A 26,158-nucleotide genomic window follows, 5' to 3' on the forward strand; every position below is an offset into this window, starting at 1 on the left:
CCCCCTGTCCTACCACCTCCATGGGCTTCCCATCAGCATTCTCTTTGTTCTTCCTTCCTTTTTCTTCCTCTTTTTTTCTTTCGTCATCACTTCCTACCCCAACCACAGCCTCCCCCCCACTGCTCTGGGTACTCTGGTGGACGGCTGCTCCAGCGGAAACACCTGCACAAACAAATCTCCCACCGCGAGACCCTCCTCCACCACTCGGCTCACCTTCTCCACCTGATCCAGGAAGATCACGACCGAGCCGTTCATTTTGGCGGCGGACTTTACTCTACCGAACCCGACTTTCTTCCCGACTGCTCGGGCCAAGTCCTCCACGCTGTACGAGGAGTCACCGGCGATCTTCATGCCGTGTCTCCTCGTGAGCAGGGGGGGCGGAACCGGGCCAAACATCAATTTAAACTACGGTGAAACCCAACCAATACACCACATCAAATTAACCCACGTAACTGTGAAAGAGAGAAAAGAAAAGAGACACGCACTCGCTCCGCTCACACACACCCAACCTGTCTCTCTGACTCACAGCGCAAACTGAGAGAGAGAGAGAGAGAGAGAGAGAGAGAGGAGAGAGAGTGGGAGAGAGGGAGGGAGAGAGAGAGAGAAAGAGGAGAGAGAAAGAGGAGAGAGAGAGGGAGAGAGAGAGGAGAGAGGGAGAGAAAGAGGAGAGAGAGGGAGAGCATTTCTACTCCTTTACATTTTGCTAACGCAGCAGAATCAACTGTTTCTTATGAGGTTTAAAAGCAGCTCCCTCCTCATCAGCTCCTCCCACACACACACACACACACACACACACACACACACACACACACACACACACACACACACACACACACACACACACACACACACACACACACACACATTACATGGACTTCACTGGATGGGTTTACATTGAAGAGAAGAGTCAGAGGGAGCCACCATAAAAGAACTTTATCCAAGGTTAAAGAGAAAGAAGAAGAAGAAGAAGAAGAAGAAGAAGAAGAAAGAGGAGAAGAAGAAGATGATGAAGAAGAAGAAGAAGAAGAAAGAGGAGAAGAAGAAGATGATGAAGAAGAAGAAGAAAGAGGAGAAGAAGAAGATGAAGAAGAAGGAGGAGAAAGAGGAGAAGAAGAAGAAGAATTGTATTTCATTTTTTAAATGTTTTTATCCAATCACAGCAGCTTGAATGAAATCTTCCCATCACTTAAATTATATGGCGTCTCTTCTCTTCTCGTCTCTTCCCCTCCTCCCCCTCTCCCTCCTCCTCCTCCTCCTCCACCCCCCCTCCTCCTCCCTCGAGGCTATTAATGTATTTCCATCCCTCCATTCCTTCCCCTCCGTTGGTCAGGTGTCTCTCCTCCTACTCCACCTGTCAGTCATCTGGTGGAGCTCCAGCTCCAGGAGGAGGAGGGGGAGGGAACACCATGGGAAACTTATTTATTAAACAGAAGTGTTCCTTCTCCTTCTTCTTCTCCTCCTCCTCTTAAAAAGTGATACTAGCGACTCAGGGGATGTAACAGTGAGTGAATATGAGGATCCTCCTGGTTGAGCAATGCTTGCTGTCAGCTGATCATTGATTGATCTGATTGATCTGCTGGGGGGGGGGGGGGGGGGGGCTCTTCCAGGTATTCCAGGCTTCTCTCCAGCTCCTCCTGGTGTGTGGTCTCCCCTCCTCCGGGGGCCGCTCACCAGCAAATAGAGAGAGCTTTGCCTTCCGGCTCAGCGCTCTGTTTTTCACTGTGTGTGTGTAGGTGTGTGTCGATGTGTGTGTGTGTGTGTGTGTGTATGTGTGTGTGTGTGTATGTGTGTGTGTGTGGGGGTGATTTTATCCTTTTTTACGGTTTAGTTCTCGCCCGTGAACTCTTCCTCTCGGTAATGACTCACTCATTACTTCCTAATTGTGTGTGCTAATTCAAAATACTATATAGTAATACATTGTATCTATTTACAATGTGTTATAATCGCTATTATTGTAATTTTCATTTTATTTTCATTAAAATATATATATATATATATATAAATAATATAATATATATAAATATATTATATATTAATATATATATATAAATAAACATATAAATAATATATATATATATATATATTAATATATATATATATCTTCTTTAAAATATATATACATATATAAATATAATATATATATATATAAATATATTATATATGAATATATACAGGACTGTCTCAGAAAATTAGAATATTGTGATAAAGTTCTTTATTTTCTGTAATGCAATTAAAAAAACAAAAATGTCATGCATTCTGGATTCATTACAAATCAACTGAAATATTGCAAGCCTTTTATTCTTTTAATATTGCTGATTATGGCTTACAGCTTAAGAAAACTCTAAAATCCTATCTCATAAAATTTTAATATTTCCTCAGACCAAGTAAAAAAAAGATTTATAACAGCTGAGTGTTTGTCAAGGCTCAGGAAACCCTTGCAGGTGTTTCGAGTTAATTAGACAATTCAAGTGATTTGTTTAATACCCTACTAGTATACTTTTTCATGATATTCTAATATTTAGAGATAGGATATTTGAGTTTTCTTAAGCTGTAAGCCATAATCAGCAATAAATCAGAATAAAAGGCTTGCAATATTTCAGTTGATTTGTAATGAATCCAGAATGCATGACATTTTTGTTTTTTTAATTGCATTACAGAAAATAAAGAACTTCATCACAATATTCTAATTTTCTGAGACAGTCTTGTATATGAATATATATATATAAATATATATATACATATAATATATATATAAATATATAATATATTAATATATATATATAAATATACATATACATATGTATATATATTATATGTACACTACCGTTCAAAAGTTTGGGGTCATCCAGACAATTTCGTGTCTTCCATGAAAACTCACTTTTATTTATCAAATGAATTGAAAATTGAATAGAAAATATAGTCAAGACATTGACAAGGTTAGAAATAATGATTAATATTTGAAGTATTCATTTTGTTCTTCAAACTTCAAGCTCAAAGGAAGGCCAGTTGTATAGCTTATATCACCAGCATAACTGTTTTCAGCTGTGCTAACATAATTGCACAAGGGTTTTATAATCAGATATTAGTCTTCTAAGGCGATTAGCAAACACAATGTACCATTAGAACACTGGAGTGATCGTTGCTGGAAATGGGCCTCTATACACCTATGGAGATATTTCATTAGAAACCAGACGTTTCCACCTAGAATAGTCATTTACCACATTAACAATGTATAGTGTGTATTTTTGATTAATGTTATCTTTATTGAAAAAACAGTGCTTTTCTTTGAAAAATAAAGACATTTCTAAGTGACCCCAAACTTTTGAACGGTAGTGTATATATTAGATATTTATATATATTAATTATATTTATATATACTATATATATCAATATATATATAGATATAAATATATAGATATAAATATGTAATATATAAATATATATATACATATAATATATATTATCTATGTATATATTATATGTATATATTTATATATGAATATGTTTATATTATGCACTCCCTGTGGCTCTCATGTTGATGATGACTACTTCTTTTTGATTTCTAACCTTTATTTTATTTATTTTTTGGTTGTTTTTCCATCCCCACATAACCCAACCGCAGCAGTCATCGAGGGGGAACGCTCCGACATCACACGGCTTGTCTCAGGATTTTTGTAAATTTTTTTTTTTTATATCTTAGTAGCAAAAAAACAACAAATTTGACCACACAAACATATTTATACAGCATTGTGCAGCAACACAGTGGAGCTGCTGCTGCTGCGCCCCTCTTCCACCGTCACACTTATTCCAATTGGGGTAAAATAAATCAAAATAAAACACACTGTACACACACACGCAGTCATATCGGAAATACCACCCCAAAAAAAAACGTGAGAAATGACAATAAGGATGTTTACACTGGACTTTACCGCCTGGGAGGAAACATGCAACACCAGACGAGCAAACAACGTCGTGGTTGTTTCATAGAAACTTTTTCCCGGGACAATGAACTCAAATTAAGTCATTAAATAGGTTAATTAATACATATTTAAACCCTTTATGAAAACCCATATCTCCTCCAGATGAAATGACCGGTGCATTTCTGTGTTGTGTATTCCTGTAACTCACGACCTTGGCAGGCAAAAGGAGAGAGATATATTTTAAAGGTATACTGAACAATGCCGTGTAGCTACTTCCCCCAGCATGAACAGAGTGCGTCAGGGGACATTCTGGTTTATTACAACTTGGAGACATTGCGGTAGAGACTTGTTGTTGTTGACGTGTTGGTTCATGGTGGTGAAGCCAAAGCATCCTGATTACGCCCCGTCTCCAGCTTTTGGTTTTCGAGGTCCCGCCCCCCAAAGTTGAGAGCCGAGCTTCGATCTTCGTTAGCGTGAGCCGAGCTAGCTGCTACGTTAGCACCGCGGTAGCTGCTCGGCTAGCAAGACACACCGACGAGATTAATATTTCAATAAACACAGGTGTGATCTTCTTCTTCTCGTTATTTTTACTTATTTACTTGCTTAAAAAGTTACTTTATATAAAATTGCTCCTTATGGCCAGACGTATGCTTAATTTATTTTATCCTTCCTTACTTTCAAAGGATTTATTTCTTGTCAAACTGTAAAAATACCTAAAGAAAATACTATGTATTAAAATAAAAACACAGGTGTGATCAAAAGGACGCAGAAACGTCAGCCGAGTGTCGGCCGCCGATCCAGAATATGACCGGCTAACCTCCCCGTCTGTGAAGCTGATGCTAAGCTACCTAGCAACACGGCCAGTGACTGGAGATTTTATAAATATATATATGTACTATACAGTTAGTCTGTCGATACAGATCTACGTGTTTCCTTTTGAAAAATTCCCAATCCCCCCAAACCTCCAGCTCCGCACTCAGCAGCTGTCAATCATGATGCCACGCCGCCTTTTTTTAACAGCACCAAATAACAAATTCAAACTTATCAGGAAACACGTGAACATACATCAGCGTGATGTGAACGACGTAAAAATGACAGAAACCATCTTTTTTTAAACGTGTAAATCAATCCACTAGCATGGAGGCGGGCGGGATGTTATGCGCTGTACCACAGTCGGCCACCAGGGGGGGATGAGGATGCTTTGGCTGCACATCTGTAAAGCTGTTGGAAACAGTTCATCTTCATACATAGGTTCCAGATCTCAACAATGATTGATGACCACAGCGTTAATAGTTCTGATGTTGAAGTTGTAGTGAACCAGAATTATCATCTAAAATTATACTTTCTGGTTTTGCCCTGAATGCGTGAGGTTTCTTTTGTTTGGGAGCTATTCTGTGACAGTGAGTCCATCTTTTCACAAGAAAGCCCATAAAAAAACATTAATTTCTCTATTGGACCGAACAAATATACACAAACTCAATAGTCTTGGAACATTCTGCCCATTGCACAACTTTACACTTCAATATTTTGGCATTTTTTTCTTCACATACAGAACAGCCATAGTTTAGGAGATAATGGGTTTAAAAAAAATCTATGCAGTCACATACAATTTGATCTGAGTAGCATTATTGAGTGACCCCTCAAATATATTCTCTGGATAGAAAGTAAATATATTCATATACAGCTTTGTCAATAAATCTTTTTTTTTTAAATCTTCATGGATCACATCTTCGTATATATATATATATATATATGTGTGTTTATATATATATAATATATTTATAATATATATACATATATAGTATATATATTATATAATATATTTATATATATATTAATATATATATATATATATGTTTTTATATATATGTATGTATAATATTTATATTATGTAATATATGTATTATATATATATAAATAGTGTATATATTTAATATAAATTGATATATATGATATATATATTTAGATATTTATTATATATATATTTTTATATATAAATATACATAAAATATAATATATTATATATATATATATATATATACTTCTCCACTAGTAGATAACTGACATGAGGATGAATTTAAATATTTTATAGTGTAACCACTAGTCTTTGTGTCAAGGCAGAGACCAGTAAGGGATCATTTGTTTGATTCGTTTGACCAGCAAAATAAAAAATATAAAAACTTTAATTTCATTACATACTTTAAAATGTATGCAGTTTAACAGCATCGTCCACGGTCACACGGTCTCATTCCAGAATGTTTCCGGCCATGATAATGAGAATGAGCGTGTGCTTCATGCAGGACGACCAGCGCGTCCGTCTCGGCGCGTCCGCCTGGTTCGCGTTTGACTCCGCCTCCCCTAGACGGTGCTCTCCATCACCCAGTCGGCGCTGTCTATCGTGGCCTTGCTCCCCCCCGTGCCCCCCTCCCCCACCTCCTCCTCCTCGCACTGCAGCAGCATGCCGCTCACGGACAGGCTCCTCCGAGTCCAGATGCTGCTGATCCGTCGCGACCTGCCGCCCGGCTGGGCGGCGCCGGCGCCCGTGGCGTCCCCCATGTCGAAGGACTGGCTCCGCCTCGGCTTGGAGTCCAGCGGGAGCATCAGGAGCCGGCTGAGGCTGGAGTCCAGCGTCCGGCCGAGCAGCGGCTCCCGGTCCGTGCGGGGCTTCCCTCCCGCCGCCGCCGTAGCCGCCGCCGCCGCCGGGTCGCCCCCCCGCAGCTCCAGCGAGGTGAAGGCCCCCAGCAGGTGGTCCAGGTTGGACCGGTGCTTAGAAGGAGCCGACCTCCAAATGTTTGCGAGCGTGCTGTTGGGGCTGTACGGGCCGCCGCCGCCCGGCTCCCCCCCCGCCGCCGTGGAGCCCGACGACGAGGAGGCGAGGCTGCTCTGGAGGGAGCCGCACCCGAACTCCACCACCTCGTCTTTCAGGGCCACTTTGGCCTTGACCTTCGACCCCGGCTGAGACGCGGGGGGCGCGAGGACTCCGTTCTGCCCGACTCGCCCGCCGTTGGTCTGCGAGTGAGTGTCGCTGACGGTGGTCGGCTTGCCCGCCGCCGGGGCCGGGGGCTCGCCGTCGGCGGTCTTGTAGCGCAGCATGAGGATGACGATGAAGACGAGCAGCGTGGCCACGATGATGCCCCCCACCACCAGGATCATGGTGCCCCCCAGCAGCTGGCTGGGCAGAGAGCGGCACTGTGGGTAGTCGTCCTGGGTGAAGAAGTGGGTGCAGCCCACCACGTTGGTGGCGGTGAGCGTGGTGGCCGTGTCGTCCCAGGCGGCGAGCACGCACAGGTCGTAGCGGGTGCCCGGCACCAGGTTGGTCACCAGGAAGGCTTTACTGGAGGCCGGGATCATCCTGGAGAAACAAGACCTGCAGGTTAATTATACTCTCTTAACATCTCTCTTATATTATATATATATATACATTTATATTATATATATATATATATATTTATAAATATATCTAAATAAATATTTGTAAATATATAATATATATATATATCAATATGTATATATATCAATATATATATATATATATATAAATATAATAACAAATAAATATAGTCTCTTTACTCACTCTTAATATCTCTCTTATAATTTATATATTTATATATATATACTGTATATATATATTTAAAATGTATATATAATATATATATATATAATAAATAAATATATATATATATACATATAAATAATAAATATATAAATATAAATAAATTATATACATTATATGTGTATATATATATTATCAATGTATATGTATATATAATATATATATAATATATATATATAATATATATATATAATATATATATATTTATACATACATAAAGGCCGGGATCATCCTGGGGAAAAATAAGACCTGCAGGTATTTTTAATCTCTTAACTCACTCTTCCATTTTCTCTTAAAGAGACAGTAGCATCTCTGACAGCACATGCGATACCTGATTGAACCGTCAGCACCTGAACCCGCTCCACACGTCACGAGCCTTCGCTAACCGCTGCAGGAGGCCACGCAACATCCATCCTCCGTCCTCCTCTTCATTAAAAGGAGAGTCAGCGTTCCCATTTGCATTCTGGGAGTTCTTCCCTCTCCACCACTTAGTCTCTCTGCGGTCGCTTTAAGAGACAGCCAGCAGTAATTGGCTTCATCTCTCGTAGCCATCTGTCTCGCGGCGGTGAGTAGAGGGTCCGTTTGATATGGGAGCTTTGGAGCCGTGATGAATAAATAAGCAGACAGAGAGTGAAGCACTTCTTTTGGTGTGTGTGTGTGTGTGTGTGTGTGTGTGTTTGTGTGTGTGTGTGTTTGTGTGTGTGTGTGTGAATCCGGGTTGGAGCTCCAACTCCCCCGAGGGCGAGCTGCTCGGGGTGTCAGCCGACAGGAGGTGTACCGCTGCAGTTACAGCTCACGGCCTGCGGGGTAAATTGTACCGGGCTCGGAGAAGCTGCTGTCCAACACAAGCTCCGCCCCTCCAGATCATTGCACTGTTATGATTGGCTGTTCGGCTTTTTTGGGGAGAGAAATACTTTTTTGTCCCAGTGATGCTTTTTGGCTCCTGAGTGTCTGAAGGGTTCAGGTCGTCTGCACAGAGACACCGGCTAGTTCACCCACAGGAAAACAGACAGGAGGAGGAGGAGATGCTTATCACAGGGAGATAACAGAATAAAAACTTATTGCCCCTTTCGGGCTGCGAAAGGCAATTTGTCGAGTGGAGGAGGAGGCGCAGGAGGAGGAGGATGAGGAGGAGGTGTAGGAGGAGACGCAGGAGGAGGAGAGGCAGGATGAGGCGTAGGATGATGAGGTGCAGGAGGATGAGAAGCAGGATTAGGGGGAAGGAGAATTAGGTGTAGGAGGAGGCGCAGGAGGAGAGGCGGGATGAGGCATAGGATGATGAGGCGTATCGGAGAATTAGGTGCAGGAGGAGGCGCAGGTGGGGATTTGTCACTTACAGCTTTTGGTCAAGTTTGCAGATGACACAACATTGATAGGTCTCATCACCAAGGATGACGAGACCCTCTACAGGAGGGAGGTCAACCTTCTGACCACGTGGTGCGGAGCCAACAACCTCCTGCTCAACAACAGCAAGACCAAAGAGATCGTTGTTGACTTCCGGAAAGGCCACACCCATCACCCACCACTGACCATCAACGGTGCGGACATTGAGCAGGTCAGCAGCACCAAATTCCTGGGGGTGGAAATCAGTGAGGACCTCTCGTGGACAGCCAACACTACATCGCTGGCAAAGAAAGCACAGAGGCCCCTCTACTTCCTCCGGAAACTGAGGAAAGCAGGGAGCCCCCCATCCATCATGTGCACCTTCTACCGCGGCACCATCGAGAGCATCCTGACCAACTGCATCACTGTGTGGGCCGGAAGCTGCACAGACCACAGCAGGAACGCCCTGCAGCGCATAGTGAAGGCAGCTGGAAGGATCATGGGTGCCTCACTCCCCCCCCTCCCATCCCTGCAGGACATATACAACACCCGCCTCACCCGCAAAGCGACCTCGATTGTGAGTGACCCTGCCACCCCTCACACGGTCTCTTCAGCCTCCTGCCCTCTGGGAGGAGATACCGAGCCTCGGGCTCACACCGCCAGGCTGTCCAACAGCTTCATCCACCAGGCTGTCAGGAAGCTGAACTCTCTCCCCATCCTCCCACTCCGTCCTCTCTCAGACTCACATGTCTGAATGCTGCTAGCACAATTTATGTTGTCTATATGTTTACATGTTTCTTACTATTTTTGCATTTTATGTTGTCTATGCACTTTATGTTGTCTATATGTTCACGTTTTTTACTATTTTTGCACTCTATGTTGTCTATATGTTGCACAATTCACTTTATGTTGGACAGAAGAGAAACGCAATTTCGATCTTCTGTATGTTTGCACATATGGAAAATTGACAAATAAAACTGACTTTGACTTTGACTTTAATACTCAACATAGTTCCAAGAAGAAGAAGAAGAAGAAGAAGAAGAAGAAGAAGAGCTGACTAAACCAATACATCGTTACTGCTGTTACTCTCTCACTCTTTTTTTTCTTCTTTTTTTAAGAGCGACTGAACATTAATTATCCAGACGGGTTTCTTCTGTCCTTTTATTTTTTCCTCACACAAGGTCATCCCAAATGGTCCCCCCCCCCCCCCCCCCCCGGCTGCTGCTGCTGGGAAATGTGATTATGCTGACGCCACCATAACCTTAATGGTCTCTTCCTGGCTGCGGAGGCCTCGGCGGGCCTCGGCGGGCCGCGGTGAACCTCCGTGTCACCGTAATGGACCGGCGCATTGGGAGGAAGTTGAGGCTGGAAATCCTCCGCCGCCACCTCGAGGAAGACGAGTTAAAGCCGCTGACGACACGCTACGATGGGCGTGTGTAAACGGTGTGAGTCTCTATGTGAAGACACAACACACAACGTTCTGCCTGCTGGCGCAACTTAACATTTAAAATTAACATTTAAACATGTTTTAAAATAGTTTTTTAAGTGGCTTGAAACTCATCTGGCTGAGTGATGTGAGTCTTTGTGAGTCTTTTTTTTCAAGTTTCAAGTTCAAGTTTCAAGTTTTTATTGTCACATCCCCTTTTATACAAGTATAATCGGTTCGTGAAATTCTTATGTGCAAAACACCCGACAGCAGTAGCAGACTAAAAAAAGAATAAGAATGAGAATAAACTATACAATATCCACACACAAAAAAGAAGAAAGTATTAACAATATATATATAAAACAGTGTAATAGAATATACATCATGACAATATATATATATAAAACAATGTAATAAAATATACACTTTTTGAGACTATATATATATATATGTATATACATACAATATATATATACAATATATATATATATAAACAATGTAATAAAATATACACCATGGCCATAGATATTCACAGAATATGTTCTGGTGTGTAGTGTTAATGAGGGTCTCAGTCCTTGTTCAGCAGCCTGATGGCCTGACTGAAGAAGCTGTCCCTCAGTCTGTTTGTCGGCACTTGATACTGCGGTATCGCCTGCCTGACGGTAGAAGGGTGAACAGTTTGTGGCGGGGTGGTTATTGTCTTTCAGCATCCGTTTGGCCCTGGCCACGCACCGCTTGGTGTATATGTCCAGGATGGAGGAAGCTCACCTCCAACGATGTACTGTGCCGACCGCACCACCCTCTGTAGTGCCCTACGCTCCAGGGCGGTGCAGTTCCCGTACCAGACGGTGATGCAACCTGTCAGAACACTCTCGATGGTACTGGTGTAGAATGTTCTGAGGATGCGGGGGCCATGTTGAATTTCCTCAGTCGCCTAAGGAAATACAGGCGTTGTTGGGCCCTTTTCACCACGTGAGTGGTGTGCGTGGTCCATGTGAGGTCCTCGGAGATGTGCACGCCGAGGAACTTGAAGCTGCTGACCCTCTCCTGCAACTCCGTCTATGGAGATGGGGGTGTGCTCTCCTCTCCGCTTCCTGTAGTCCACGATCAGCTCCTTGGTCTTCTTGACGTTGAGGACGAGGCTGTTCTCCTGGCCCCACTGTACCAGTGATCCAACCTCCTCCCTGTAGGCTGTCTCGTCGTGGCTGTGATCAGCCCCAACACTGTTGTGTCGTCAGCAAACTTGATGATGACGTTGGAGCTGTGCATGGCCGTGCAGTCGTGGGTGTACAGGGAGTAGAGGAGAGGGCTCAACACGCATCCCTGAGGGGCTCCCGTGTTGAGGGTCAGCGGCTCTGAGGTGGTACCGCCCATCCTCACCACCTGGCGGCGGCCCGACAGGAAGTCCAGTATCCAGCTGCACATGGTAGAGTGCAGGCCTAGACCTCTGAGCTTGGTGTCGAGCTTGGCGGGAACAATAGTGTTGAACGCTGAGCTGTAGTCCACAACCAGCATTCGCACACAACAGTTTCTCCCCTCCAGGTGGGAAAGGGCGGTGTGAAGTGCCATGGCAATTGCGTCGTCGGTGGATCTGTTTTGACGATATGCAAATTGCCATGGGTCCAGCGTGGCAGGCAACATGGAACAAATGAAGTCCTTGACCAACCTCTCGAAGCATTTACTGACAATCGAGGTGAGGGCTACGGGTCTCCAGTCATTCAGGCAGGTTACCTTGGGGTGTTTGGGGACAGGCACAATGGTGGACATCTTGAAGCTCTCAGGAACAACAGCCTGGGACAGGGAGAGGTTGAAGATGTCTGCGAAGACTCCTGCCAACTGGTCTGCACATGCTCTGAGGCGCGCCCGGGATGTGGTCGGGACCTGCTGCCTTCCGGATGTCCACCCGCTGAAGGCTCTGCGCACGCCGGCCTCTGAGATGATCAGCAGGCTGGTCTCCTCGGCGGCGCTGCCTTCGGCGGGCTGCCGTTCACGCCGAACCGAGCAAAGAATGTATTTAGCTCGCCTGGGAGGGAGGTAGAGGAGTTCTCTTCACCGCTGGTTCTCCTCTGAAGTCCGTGATTGTCTGTAGCCCCTTCCACACACCTCTCACGTCATGGCTCTTGAGCTTCTCCTCCACCTTGTTCCTGAACTCCCGCTTGGCAGAGCCGATGGTCTTACGGAGGTCGTAGCGGGCTCTTTTGTATTCCGCCATATTCCCGGAGTCAAAGGCGGTGTTACGCGGCGGAGTGCAGCGCGAACATCGCCATTTATCCACGGTTTCTGGTTGGGATAAATCCGAACCGACTTGGTAGGAACAACGTCATCTATGCATTTCTTGATGAACCCGGTGACTGAGGACGCGTACTCACTGGCGTTGTTGTCCGACGCGACCCTGAACATATCCCAGTCCGCACGTTCAAAACAGTCCTGTAGCATAGACTCCGATTGGTCCGACCAGCGTTGCACTTCCTTCACAGCGATTGGTTGCTGCTTAAGCCTCTGCCTGTAGGCGGGAGTAGTTGGATGGAGCGGTGGTCCGATTTGCCGAACGGTGGGCGGAGGAGGGCTTTGTATCCATCCCGGAAGGGAGTGTAGCAGTGGTCAGAATCCGCTCCCCTCGTGTTGCTTTTTATGTGTTGGTAGAACTTGGAGAACTTTCTTCAGGTTCGCTTTGTTGAAGTCCCCCGCCACAATGAAAGCAGCCTCGGGTGTGCCGACTCCTGCTCGCTGATCGCCCGTAGAGTTCCTTCAGCGCTATGTCCGTGTTAGCTTGAGGCGGAATGTACACAGCAGTTACGGTGACTGCTGTAAACTCCGGTAGCCAGAATGGTCGACACATGAGCATTAGGTACTCCAGGTCCGGGGAACAGAACGACTTGAGAGTATGTACATGACTTTGGTTGCACCAAGATCTGTTTATCATGAGACATACCCCTCCACGATCTTTACCAGAGAGAGTCTTTGTTCTGTCCGCGCGGTGGACGGAAAATCCTGCCGGCTCGATGGCTGAGTCGGCAACATCCTCCGACATCCATGTCTCCGTAAGGCAGATGATGCAGTTGTCCTTAGTTTCCCGGTGGAATTGAATACGAGCCTGTAGCTCGCATAGCTTATTGTCCAAAGACTGTACATTTGCCAGTAAAATGGTGGGTAGTGGGGATCGATTGGCTCGACGTCTCAGCCTAACCAGCACGCCAGCTCGCTTCCCCCTCCGTCGGCGACGTTTGCGTGAGATCGCGCCTAAAATGGACGGAGATAGTTCCGCTACTGTTCCTGGCGGGACGTCCGAGTAAGAGTTGAAAAACTCTGGTAGGCGGCGAGCAACTGCCGATCCAATCTCCAGAAGTGTGCATCTGTCGTACGTTAACCGGCTGCTAACGTTTTGTGCAAAAATAGTCGCAATAAGAAGAATAAATATAAAAAAACTGCTACAAAATCCGGGAGCTCGCAACACAGCGGCCATCACGTACGGCGCCATACAAGATTTGTGAATCTTCGGGGGTCTTGGGGACGATTTGACATTTTTGAAGTCAAGCGAGCGGGTCGCGTGAGGAGAGCGGCCTACACGCCCCTAAAGTAGGGTGAGGATGGGTATGGCTGCCTTTGAGCAAGGCACACTGGTTCAGATTTAACCTGCTGGAAAGAGAGAGGTACTACCAAATCCTACACACTGTCCCTTTAAGAAGAAGGTGGAAGGAGGGAAGAAGGAGGGAGGAAAAAAGGAGGAAGGAGGGAGGAAGAAGGGAGGGAGGAAGAATGAAAGAAGAAATGGGAAAGGAAGGAAGGAAGTAGAGAGGAAGAAAGGAGGGAAAAGGGAGGAAGAAGGGAGGAAGGAAGGATGGAAGGAGGAAGAAGGGAGGAAGGAAGGAGGAAGGAAGGAGGGAGGAAGAAGGGAGGGAGGATGGAGGAAAGAGAGAGGGAGGAAAGAGGAAGGAGAGAGGGAGGAAGGAGGAAGAAGGGAGGTAGGAGGGAGAAGAGAGAGAAAGAGAAAGGGAGGAAGGAAGAAGGGAGGGAGGAAGGATGGAGGGAGGGAGGGAGGAAGAAGGAAAGAAGAAAGGGGAAAGGAAGGGAGGAAGTAGAGAGGAAGAAAGGAGGAATGAAGAAGGGAGGGAGGATGGAGGAAGGAGAGAGGGAGGAAAGAGGAAAGATAGAAGGAGGAAGGAAGAAGGGAGGAAGGATAGAGAAGAGAGAGGAAGGGAAAAGAAAGGGAGGAAGGAAGGAGGAAGGGAAGAAGGGAGGAATGAGGGAGGAAAGAAGTAGGGAAGGAGGAAGGAAAAGGGAGGAAGGAAGGAGGGAGCTTTTTACGTTTTTTTCCCTACGTTTTCGCACTCGACAAATAACCGTGACACGTGACTTGCTCGGTGGTAATCCTGCGCGTCTTGACTGTATTGAGATCTCTTAAAGCAGATGAACATGTAACATGTCTCCAGAGGCTTGTTGTGGTGGAAGGTTCTGGTGACTTCGAAGGCAGCAGATCTTCACGAGGGTCACAGGCCGATCGGCGACAACATTATCTTTGATAGTCATCGTCGCTTTCTGAACAGAAACACGCCGACGGGATCTTCCCTCTTGACATTTAGAAAATAAGCGTGGCGTGGATGTCGTGGTTGTCGTGGTTGCCATCGATACCCCCGCAGAGCAGAGGCCAGGAATCCCACCGGCTCCTCGGCTTCACTAACAGCCGGTAAAACCCCGTGACACGTGACACTTTTAGCCATTACGTTGGTTAAGTATTGCAATCTTATTGAAATATCACCGGCGGGCTGCAGCTGACCTCAAGCCGCCATTAGCACATAAAGAATCACCTGCTCACGGGCCACAGCTTTGTGGAAGTAATGAGGTAACCTTTTGAGTAAATTAGGGTTCTAAAGGTAGTTTGAATTTAATGCACTCGTCTTTTTACTCCAGTGGTCGACATTTCGGGGGGAAGAAAAATCCGTTAGCTCGTTAAATACTCCAGTAGCTTGTTTAACCCTTGTGTTGCCTTCGGGTCATTTTGACCCGATTCAATATTTAACCCTCCTGTCGCCTTCGGGTCAATTTGACCCGATTCAATGTTTAATGTCGGTGTTCTTTCGGGAGTTAACAAACAAACATAAAGTACCTCACACTTAAACTTGGAAAACAATATTAATTCCAATAATTTTCTGGAGATTTTAATAGCTGGGGTCATCTTGACCTCAAGGGTAAAATATGTTAGTAAATATAAAGGTAACAGGAGGGTGAAACATTGAATCGGGTCAAATTGACCCGAAGGCAACACAAGGGTTAATATTCCTGTAGCTTGTTTAATATTCCGTTAGCTCGTCTAATATTCAGTTAGCTCGTCTAATTTTACAGTAGCGCGTCTAATATTCCGTTAGCTCTTCTAATATTCAGTTAGCGCGTCTAATATTCCGTGAGCTCGTCTAATATTCAGTTAGCTCGTCTAATATTACAGTAGTGCGTCTAATATTCCGTGAGCTCATCTAATACTCCGTTAGCTCATCTAATATTCCATTATCTCATCTAATATACCGTTAGCTCATCTAATACTACAGTAGCTCGTCTAATATTGTGTTAGCTTGTCTAATATTCAGTTAGCTCGTCTAATATTCAGTTAGCTTGTCTAATACTACAGTAGCTCGTCTAATATTCCGTAAGCTCGTCTAATACTACAGTAGCTCGTCTAATACTTCGTTAGCTCGTCTAATATTCCGTTAGCTCGTCTAATACTCCGGTAGCTCGTCCTGGGCTTTTCTTGTTCTGATAAATGTACTTTTAATGTACATTTATGACAATTATACACACTTCTGATTATACCACATGTCAAATTCTATGGAACTATCTCAAAATAGTGAACTTTAAATTGCCTTTTCTGGGCCTTCAAGGTCTCTACGTTCACATGCTGCTGAAATTATTAAGTTGTCTGGATCCCTTGAATCTCAGCCGCTATACGGACCTTTTTTTTCTTTTCTTATTTAAACTTTTTCTGAGAGTTAACCAGATTCATCTTTCTACGACTCAATCTGTGAGAGCTGTTCCCATGGCGCCATGAAAAACTCTAATCCATCTGCTCACATCTTAATTGATCAGCTCGGGTCGTCATTTAGGACGCGTTGTATCAGATCACATTGGGCGAATATTCAAATTCTAAATCAGTTCGGCACTCTTGTTATTTCCCTTTTACACTGATCGTATTCATCTACAACTAAACTTAGACTCCTAATCACCACAGAGCCGCTGCATATTTTATGAATAAAAATATGAAATATGCACACATGCTGTATGAAATATGTACACGATATCCACTGAACACGTTTATACGTATATATACATATATATACGTATATACGTGTTCAGTAACATTTACCATTCAATATTTATTCCAGCAGCCTTTGTCTTACTGTGTAAATGTCACTGCTGTATGTATATATACATATATATATATATATGTATATATACACATATATATATATATATATTCGACGAGGAAGTTCGATAATTCAGATAACAAAGATAAAGATACAAATGTCCCTTCTTTCCTACCTCCTTCCTCCCTCCATTCTTTCTCCCTCCTCCCTCCCTCTCTCCCTCCTCCATCCTTTCTTCCTCCCTCCATCCCTCCCTCCTTCCTCTTTCCTTCCTTCCTCCCTCCCTCCTTCCTCCTCCTTCCTTCCTCCTTTCTTCCTCTCTTCTTTCTGCCTCCTTCCTTTCTTCCTCCCTCCCTCCCTCCTTTCACCTTTTCTTCTTAAAGAGTCAGTCAGTGCGTTTACATGATGGTATAATTCGAATCTTGCTTTAGTCGGACTCTGCTATCTTTTGGGGGATCTGCTATTATCCCAATATACATGGCAGTGAGTAATTCGAATCATTGGCCTTTGAAAGCATGTCATATCCGATACGATAGGTGGCTTTGTTTTCATTACAACTCGTGGTGATACAGCCATTTCCGCTTGACCTCTTCACCACTACCAACAACAACCAACAACAACAACATCAACATTTCGACTCCTTCAATACATTAAGCATAAATTCTGTCTGCTCTTCGGTCCAGAAATGTGTGGTGGCTCTTGTGTTCTCCATCACGTTGTTTGTTTGTTTTCTGCCGGCCAGGCTCCCGGCAGTGACAACTTATCGTCTCTTTCGACTTTCGGGGCACGACATGGGAGGGAGGGAGGAGGGAGGAGGGAGGGAGCGAGGGAGGGAGGGGAGGGAGGGGGGAGGAGGGAGGAGGGAGGGAGGAGGGCGGCGGGATTCTCAAGCATGCGCAAAGACGCAAAGTCCAGTTCCTAATCCAATTCACCGTTACATGCCGCGATAGTCGAATTATCAACCGGATCGGATCGTAGTCGGACCGCACATAGTCGAACATGTTTACATGAAACGGATAATTCGATTTCAGTCCGACTAAGCCAGTTATTCGAATGCATGTAAACACGGTCACTGTGTAGGAATCTCTAAAAAAATAGAAACTTCATGTGCATTTGTAAAATGAATAAGAAGACACTGTCTTTGAGCCCTGTGGAGCTTTAGTTTAAACTTGGTGCAGAATGCTAAAAACAAACAAACATGGATGACCACGAGAACCTTTCTTCGGCAAGCGTAGAGACAATTGAACAGCCTTCACTTTCACTTTCAACCGAATAACTTTGATTCATAGAAGTTCACTTGTAAGGTTGTTTACTGTGACCAGCTACCCATCCTCTAGACGACGGTGTGAATCACTTCAATTAAATCCACCACATACGCTCTCGTTGCCTTTCTAGTTAACATTCCCAATGTGCCGTCTTCTCTGGGATGTCTGGGTGCTCCGATACCAAAGTGGGAACTCCGACTTTAAGCGGCTTTCTCTTTTTCTTCATTTCTTTTCTCTTCTCAGCTTAAGTGCTTAAAGATAAATGGAACCGTCACTTCAAAAACAGTCTGAACTCTCTGTTTCAGGCAGTTTCTCAAACAAAATTATTTCAAATTACTTCCAATGTAGGTTAAAAAACATGAATGACGACTATCAAAACTGAATAAACGGATTCTTTTGGCCAGCTGATGCTTATAACATCCAATGCATTCTCATTTTAAGCAAACTATGACCTATTCGTACATCCTGCAGACAACTCAATGATCTTTCACAAGAAGCTTTGTTTCTGGCCACATTATGCATAGTCCAATAATCACTATGTATATATATATATGTTAGTATTTACCTGTAGATCAGAACCTCGTCATCGGAGCAGTTGTACTGGAGCTGGTACATCTTCACCTTGGGCGAGGACTTGCTCACCGTCCACTTGACCAGGGCCGAAACGGCCGTCACCTCGGAGGCGGTCACGACCCTCTCCGGTTGGCTCTTGGATTGGCCTTTGCCAGTCCTGGTGGTCCCCGTGATGTCGGAGAGGCGGGACTTCGGAGGCGCCGCCGGCTGCTGCTGCCCGGTGCCGTTGCTGAGGTGCGGCAGCTGGACGATGGACACCTCCACGGAAGCGGTGGACTCCCCGGCCACGTTGGCGGCGATGCAGGTGAAGGTGCCGTAGTCCTTGGACGTGGTGATGGTGATGCTCAGCGTTCCGTTGCGGTACACCGTGGTCCGGGAGGTGTTGCCCAGCAGCTGATCCTCGGGGGAGATCCAGTGGATGGTGGGCAGAGGGTCTCCGGTCGCTTCGCACCTGAGGCCCGCCGTCTGGCCCTCCAGGACCAGCATCCTGTGGGTGTGCTGGGTGATCAGAGGCGGCTGACACAAGAACTCGTCCTCGTCCACGCTCCAGAAGTATCGACCCTTCAGGGCGGACGGAGAGGCGCAGGTCTCCAGGTCGTCGTCCCGCTCGAGCCTCCTCAGCCACAGCATCTCGCAATTGCAGTGCAACGGGTTCCCGCCGAGGCTCAGGGACAGCTGGGGCGCGTCGGGCGTGGTCAGCATCATCGAGTCCTGGGCGCGGGCGAAGATGGGATCCGGGGGTAGCTTCTGCAAGCGGTTGGAGGTCAGGTCCAATCTCGCCAGCCTATCCAGGTCAACGAAGGTGCCCTCCGGAATGAAGTCCAACAGGTTGTGGTCCAGACTGAGCTGGTGCAGATTCACCATCTGGCGGACGGAGTGCCAGGGCAGGGATATCAGGTTGTTGTAGGAGAGATCTACGTCCTCCAAGGAGGGCGCCAAGTCCTCGAAGGCCTTGTCGTGGATGCGTCCGAGCTGGTTGTTGTTGACGATGAGGTGCTGCAGGTTGACCAGGCCTCGCAGGTCGTCGGGGCCGAGCTCCATCAGCCGGTTGTTGTCCAGGTGGAGCGAGCGCAGCGTTTCCAGGTCGCCGAATGAGAAGGGCTGGATGTAGCTGATGGTGTTCCTGGACAGGGTCAAGTCCACCAGGTCCGTCATGTTGGCGAAGTCCTGCTGCGTGATGCGGAGGATGTAGTTGCCGCCCAGCCGGAGCTCCACCGTGCTGCGGTCGATGTCCACGGGCACGAAGAGGAGGCCTTTGGCGGGACACAGGGTGCCGAGGGATTCGGACAGATTCTGGCAGACGCAGTACTTGGGACATGCGGAGGCGGTCATCACCGTGGTGCCCAGGACCAGCAGGCAGTAGATGATGTGCTCCATGGTGGAGTCATGCACGGGAACCTGTGTGAGAAACACAAGAATAAAGACGGGTGAGTTCAAAGTAACTTCATGGGGCGACTGTGGGTCAGTGGCTTGCAGGTCAGTCTTCAAATCAGAGGGTCGGTGGTTCAAACCTCGCCCTAGTCGTAGCTGAGTCTATGGTTTATGAATGTAACATGTAAAGTCTCTTTGAGTGCTATATAAATAGATTGGTAACAGGACCTCTCAGAAAGACCCACAGAGACCGGCACAAGAAGGGTCACCACAGGACATATAAAGCCTTCGAGATGGTTAGATGTCAATCACAACGATATCTGTTCTACTGTCAACTGACAGACGTTTCATAGTTTTTCTTGTTCAGTTATCGACACCAGGCCTCGACAAACGGCCTCAATCTGGGACGTCGTGTGACCCAGATCCTCGTCTCTGGGTGGACGGCTCAATCAACTGTTTATTATTCTGCACTCGCAATGTAGTCCTGCGATCAGGGAATACGGTGCGTCGCTTTAGAGACGCCGCGTGAGATCTAACACCGGGAGATAAGCCTTATTCTTATGGGAAAGCCATAAATTAACATATCTCAGTCGTCAAATTTAAATAGGACGATTCCAGCCAACTACTCGCGATGCAGTACCCTCCCTCGTGATCTCACTTCCACTGCAGAGACAACAACACACCTGCAGTTTTATTAAGGCTTTTTTTATTTTTATTTTTTACATGCCAGAATCTCTCTGAGATAAGTCAGATTTAAGCGTTTTCATGCATGGCCGTTATTAGATATTATTATTCAGGACAGAGATGCACATATAGAGCATGAAAAACAGCATGCTTTAAACACTGAGATTATCCTCTTTTCTTTTCCCTTGCTGGCTCACACCCCACACATGAATACACACACACACACACACACACACACACACACACACACACACACACACACACACACACACACACACACACACACACACACACACACACACACACACACACACACACACACTCTTTCAGATGGCTGCACACACACCCACACACTCAAATGTCAGGGCAGCTGTGGCTACTGATGTAGCTTACCACCACCGGTATGACTGTGTGTGTATGACTACTGGACTCTGGACTCTGTAAGCGACTTCGGGTATTTAGAGAACCGCGATATGAAATTGAAGGTTATTATTATTATATTATAAATGTCCAGAGACCCGAGGACACGCCAACATGAAACCATCTCAATGCCGTCAACCTTGACGCAACACTGGGTTCTCTGTAAAGAATCACCGGCTGGGGGGGGGGGCTAATGGTGGCGCCGCCGCCGCCGCTACATAAGATCAGTGCGACAGCCGGAGGAAACGGATTGAAGAAAAATTTCAGTCGGCGGCTGATTCACGAAGACATAATGGCGAGCTGAAAGGAGTGTGTGTGTGTGTGTATTCTGGGACAAGGATCTGAAGTGTTTTTTAAAAAGAAGCATCGTGCAAAAATAAATAGTGTTGTAGTTGAGTCAACATCTTGCTTACCGTGTTGTCAACTGAGCAAACCAAGAAAGGATGCTGGAAGCTCCAGAAAAAACATCACCACACATCTGTGGTTATGTAATCTGCACTTGTATTCATCGGTATGTTACCCAGGAGAGCTATGTTTGTATTTATTCATAATACATTCAGTAATATCACAATCTTCCCCCTAACCGAGTATTTCTGTCGGCTAAACTTCAATAATTGGTTTTTCTGTGTTGAAATTAGGTTTATTTTGAAGAAAATCCATATTTAATTTGACTTAAGGTTTATTTTATTTGAAACTTATTATTTTTTAATGTATCCATTTTATGACCGCATGTTATTTATTTAATTTTCTCAGTTTTTTTTGGTCATTTTTCGCGATAAAAAATCTATTCATGAGTTATTGTTGTGTTAATAAGCTTGATTTCATACATTTTCTTCAAAATAAACCTCACTTCCTCCATCGGGTATCGAAACGTGTTGCTGGACTGTCGTCCGGGAAAAAAACGGGGAGTAATTTAATATGAGATATTACACAAATACATATAAATACACAGAAATACACACAAATACGCAAAAATAAGATTAATCTTGCAATAGTTCTATGAATGAAACGCACGGATTCCGGCGCACCAGAACAGACGATCTACCAAACTCTTCGTACGGAACAACAATTGCAAAAACTTTTCATCAACAGATGCTATATCTTTATAAAATCCATATTAAATTAAATGTAGCGTGAAAAACAAAAACATAAACGGTACAGACTTCTGCCCCCGGAGCGCCTGAAACGGTTTGCCTATACTTCATTCGCTGTTATTGATCGGTTATATTTTGCCCCCAAAACGCGACACATTGCAAACGACCTGCAAAGTCCTTCAGAATGAGCTCTCGGGGGCACGGGGGGGGGGGGGGGGGGGCACAAATAGAAGCGTTCCATCACGGGGAAGCGGCGGCGGCGGAGTCGAGGAGGAGGAGGAGGAGCGGCGTTTCGTAAATCATCCGGTCAAAGTCAAGGGCGCTCGGCGGAGGATGGATGGGTGCGGAGGTCATGGAGTTTAGTGCGTTGAGATCTCTCCTGTCGAGTCAGGTGACTTCCTCCCGGCGGTCAGCAAAGACACTCGTCACGGCGCCCGACAGATGCCGCTGGACCTCAGGGCCGACCTTTCACGCCCGGTCTGGCGCTCGAGGACCAGGGGTGGGGGGGAGCGGGGGGGCACTTATCGCAAACACAGGCAGGAGATAAGTCTCGGAAATATGGGTCTCAAGCTAAGGCCCATGAAAGGTCAACGTACAGACGCGAGCGGTTGCGATAGACGCAAATTTTCGCCGGCCGGTCAAGCAAAATTCACTTATTTCGCTTGTGGAGTTGTAAAAGATTATTTGGATTTGCACATGTTTCCTGTTATCACTGTATGAAATGACACATGTAATAATGATCTTATCTTTAACCCTTGTGTTGCCTTCGGGTCATTTTGACCCGAATCAATATTACACCCTCCCCCCGCCTATGGGTCATTTTGACCCGATTCAATGTTTCACCCTCCTGTTACCTTTATATTTACTAACATATTTTACCCTTTGGGTTCAATTTGACGCCAGCAATTAAAACCTCCAGAAAATTATTAGAATTAATTTTGTTTTCCAAGTTTAAGTGTGAGGCACTTTATGTTTGTTTGTTGACTACCGAAAGAACACCGACATTAAACATTGAATGGGGTCAAATTAATCCGAAGGCGGGGGGAGGGTGTAATATTGATTCGGGTCAAAATGACGCGAAGGCAACACAAGGGTTAATGGGCAGCACGGTGGCTCAGTGGTTAGCACTGGCGCCTCACAGCAAGAAGGCCTTGGGTTCGAATCCTGGTTGTTCCAGGTCCCAGCTGTGGCTACTGATGTAGCTTACCACCACCGGGATGACTGTGTGTGTGTGTGTGTGTGTGTGTGTATGACTACTGGACTCTGTAAAGCGACTTCGGGTGACTTGAGAAGCACTATATAAAATAAATGATGATCTGTATGACGCATGGGAATGAATGTTATTTTATTATTTCAGAGATGTCCGAGACCTTACCTTTATTCTGAAGGTAACATAATGGAATCTTATTCTGAAAGAACTTTCTGTCAAGATGACTGGAAGTTTGACGTTTGACCCAGCCATTTTGATTATTGGCCTTAAGCCAACCAGAGGGATGCATGTTTTGCGGAAGTCATTCAGAAGTAGTCGGTAAGAGTCACCAAGCTGTATGAGAATACGGGTGATAAATATATATATATATATTTATATATATATGTATATATATATGATATTAATGTTATGTACCCAAACTCGAGGGCGTTAGATGTTCAGATGTTTGTGGGACGTCCTCAACAAGTATGAAGCAGAAGTAGTGGTTAGTTCTTCATGGTGGATGAAGGAGATGATAACTGTTTCCACGGAGTAAAGTCACAGAGATAAGCCCCGCCCCCTCTAAGGTGCAAATGAAGTGACTGATGCGAAAAGTCACCAACAGTCAAGCGATTAAACTCACGCAAGTGAAGCACAGTGCGTCAGACAGTTTCAATGAACCCTCCATAACGTTGTGAAAGAATTCAGAGAGCGGAAAATCCACAGGGTTTGGAATTTGCACAGTTTGCAGCAGCTGACTTTGAAAAGGCAAAAGAAGATGAAGAGGAAGTGGAATATACAGAAACCGCAGTGTGTGTGTGTGTGTGTGTGTGTGTGTGTGTGTCCTGACGGGTGCACGGTGCAGCAGTGAATGCAAAATTTATTTAAAAAAAGAGAGAAAACAGAAGAAGGAGAACCTCACAGCACTGGATCCCAGTGCACCTCCACCTGACCGGGTGAACCGTTACCAGCAACATCAAGATGGGGCGTAAAAAAACTCCAGATCAAAACTCTGTGCTAGGGGAGATGCAAACGGTACGTTTCTGTTTTCTCCCGCCGTAGTGCATCGGTGTTAAAGTCTGCATTGCGATAAATGTACTGAAAGCAGGAATTCCATTCAAAGTGGTCGGCTGTGTTCAGTGTGTATATCTGTGTGTATATCTGTGTGTATATCTGTGTGTGTGTCTTCAGTCAAAGTTCAGCTCAGAGAAACTCGGCGCTTGTCTTTGCAAAAACATCGACCTTAAAGGCGAAACTCTTCCTTTTCATATCGTATCGCTCAACGGAGGTCTGTCGCTCGCATCTGACCTCTCGATAACCAACAAGACACAGGAAGTCAGCAAAGAATGTTCACGCGAGCCTTTTAAATGCCGGGCAGCGCGTTTTTCTAGCATTATTCAGGCGCGAGGCCCAAGGCGGCCAATCGGATCAAGCAAGAGGCCCAAGACAGCCAATCGGATCAAGCAGGAGGCTCAAGGCAGCCAATCGGATCAAGCAAGAGGCCCAAGGCAGCCAATCGGATCAAGCATAAGGCCCAAGACAGCCAATCGGATCAAGCAGGAGGCTCAAGGCAGCCAATCGGATCAAGCAAGAGGCCCAAGGCAGCCAATCGGATCAAGCAGGAGGCGGGCTTTCCTTGCTGTTTTCCCGACGAGACGCTCATATTAGCGATATTTAATGACGAAGAGCTTTATAATTCTAAATGGAAACACCAATCCAACCGAATCCTGCGCTTTTTAAAGTCTCGTCTGGTGTGATCGCGCCCTGACTCTTGAAGGTGTCCCATTGAGTGTTCTTGCAAACAAGTAAAGCGTACGTTTTGACATTCAGTCTCCTTCACTCGAAACGCACCGTGTGTCTGAGTGTAGTCTTTTTCTTTTTTTGATAAGCCAATTATTTGTCTCTTTGCCCCCATTTCATGAATCCAGCCTCGTTCTAATCCGTGCTCGTGGGGGGATGGTGTGAGGATGTGTTTATATATGCGTCTCCATAAACCCCCGAAGAGCATCCGACATGAAAAAGGCGGAGTTGTTTGTTCATTTGGAGCAAAACGTTGATCCTGAACACAACGGAGACCGAACCCCCCGCGGGCTTTTCGTGGCTCCCTCACTTCGGCGGCGTGCGCTCGGGTTCTACGTGTTGCCGTTCCGCGTCCTATTCTAATCCGCTAAGGAGAAGTGATGATTCAGACATTGTTTTGCAGCCTCTGTGGCCTGACATGCTGCTCGTTAGCACACAGCTGGTGGTGGGAGGCCCAGACAGCAGCTTTGACTCACTCAGGATGCTACGTCTTCTGGGGGAACATGTCTTGGATTAGCTGCAACGATCAAATAAATCAAGTACATATTTCATATATACATTCTATATACAGTATATAGTATGCATATGTATGTAGTTTCATCAAAAACATACTTGATGTTGTTTTTATATGCAAATTGTTGAAAGTGCAATGTGCTTTCGCCTGGGAGTAATCTCCAGCCAATCAACTATCTTCTCCTCTTTCTAGCCAATTAAATGTCTTCTTCTCTTTCTAACCAATCAACGATCTTCTCCTCTCTCTAGCCAATTAAATGTATTCTTCTCTTTCTAACCAATCAACGATCTTCTCCTCTTTCTAACCAATCACTTGTCTTATTCATTTTCTAGCCAATTAAATGTCTTCTTCTCTTTCTAGCCAATCAAATGTCTTCTTCCCTTTCTAGCCAATCAAATGCCTTTAGCCCTTTCCAGCCAATCAAACGTCTTCTTCTCTTTCTAGTCAATCAAATGTTTTTTTACCTTTTTAGCCAATCAAGTGTCTTTTTCTCTGTTTTAGCCAATCACATGTCTTCTTTCCTTTCTAGACAATCAGGTGTCTTCTTCCCTTCTTCAGCCAATCAAATATCTTCTTCTCATTCTATCCAATCAAATGTCTTCTTCCCTTCCTA

At 45.3% G+C, this 26,158-nt stretch overlaps 1 protein-coding gene across 3 annotated transcripts in view; it reads right to left on the reverse strand.

Moving 5' to 3' along the window:
- Nucleotides 1-5,970: 5,970 nt before the first annotated feature.
- Nucleotides 5,971-26,158, reverse strand: part of lrfn2b (leucine rich repeat and fibronectin type III domain containing 2b) — a 107,742-nt gene continuing 87,554 nt past the window's right edge. For 2 of the 3 annotated variants that reach the window (XM_056427902.1, XM_056427903.1), the window contains 2 exons: nucleotides 18,466-19,871; nucleotides 5,971-7,272 (listed from right to left, as the gene is read on the reverse strand). In XM_056427902.1, coding sequence (XP_056283877.1) covers nucleotides 6,279-7,272; nucleotides 18,466-19,850 — 2,379 coding nt within the window. In that variant the 5' untranslated portion in view covers nucleotides 19,851-19,871 and the 3' untranslated portion in view covers nucleotides 5,971-6,278. Of the gene's footprint in view, nucleotides 7,273-18,461; nucleotides 19,872-26,158 lie in introns of those variants that run through there. The other variant, XM_056427904.1, reaches the window with a different exon arrangement.

This window comes from Pseudoliparis swirei, chromosome 12 (assembly GCF_029220125.1).
Source record: "Pseudoliparis swirei isolate HS2019 ecotype Mariana Trench chromosome 12, NWPU_hadal_v1, whole genome shotgun sequence".
NCBI lineage: Eukaryota > Metazoa > Chordata > Actinopteri > Perciformes > Liparidae > Pseudoliparis > Pseudoliparis swirei.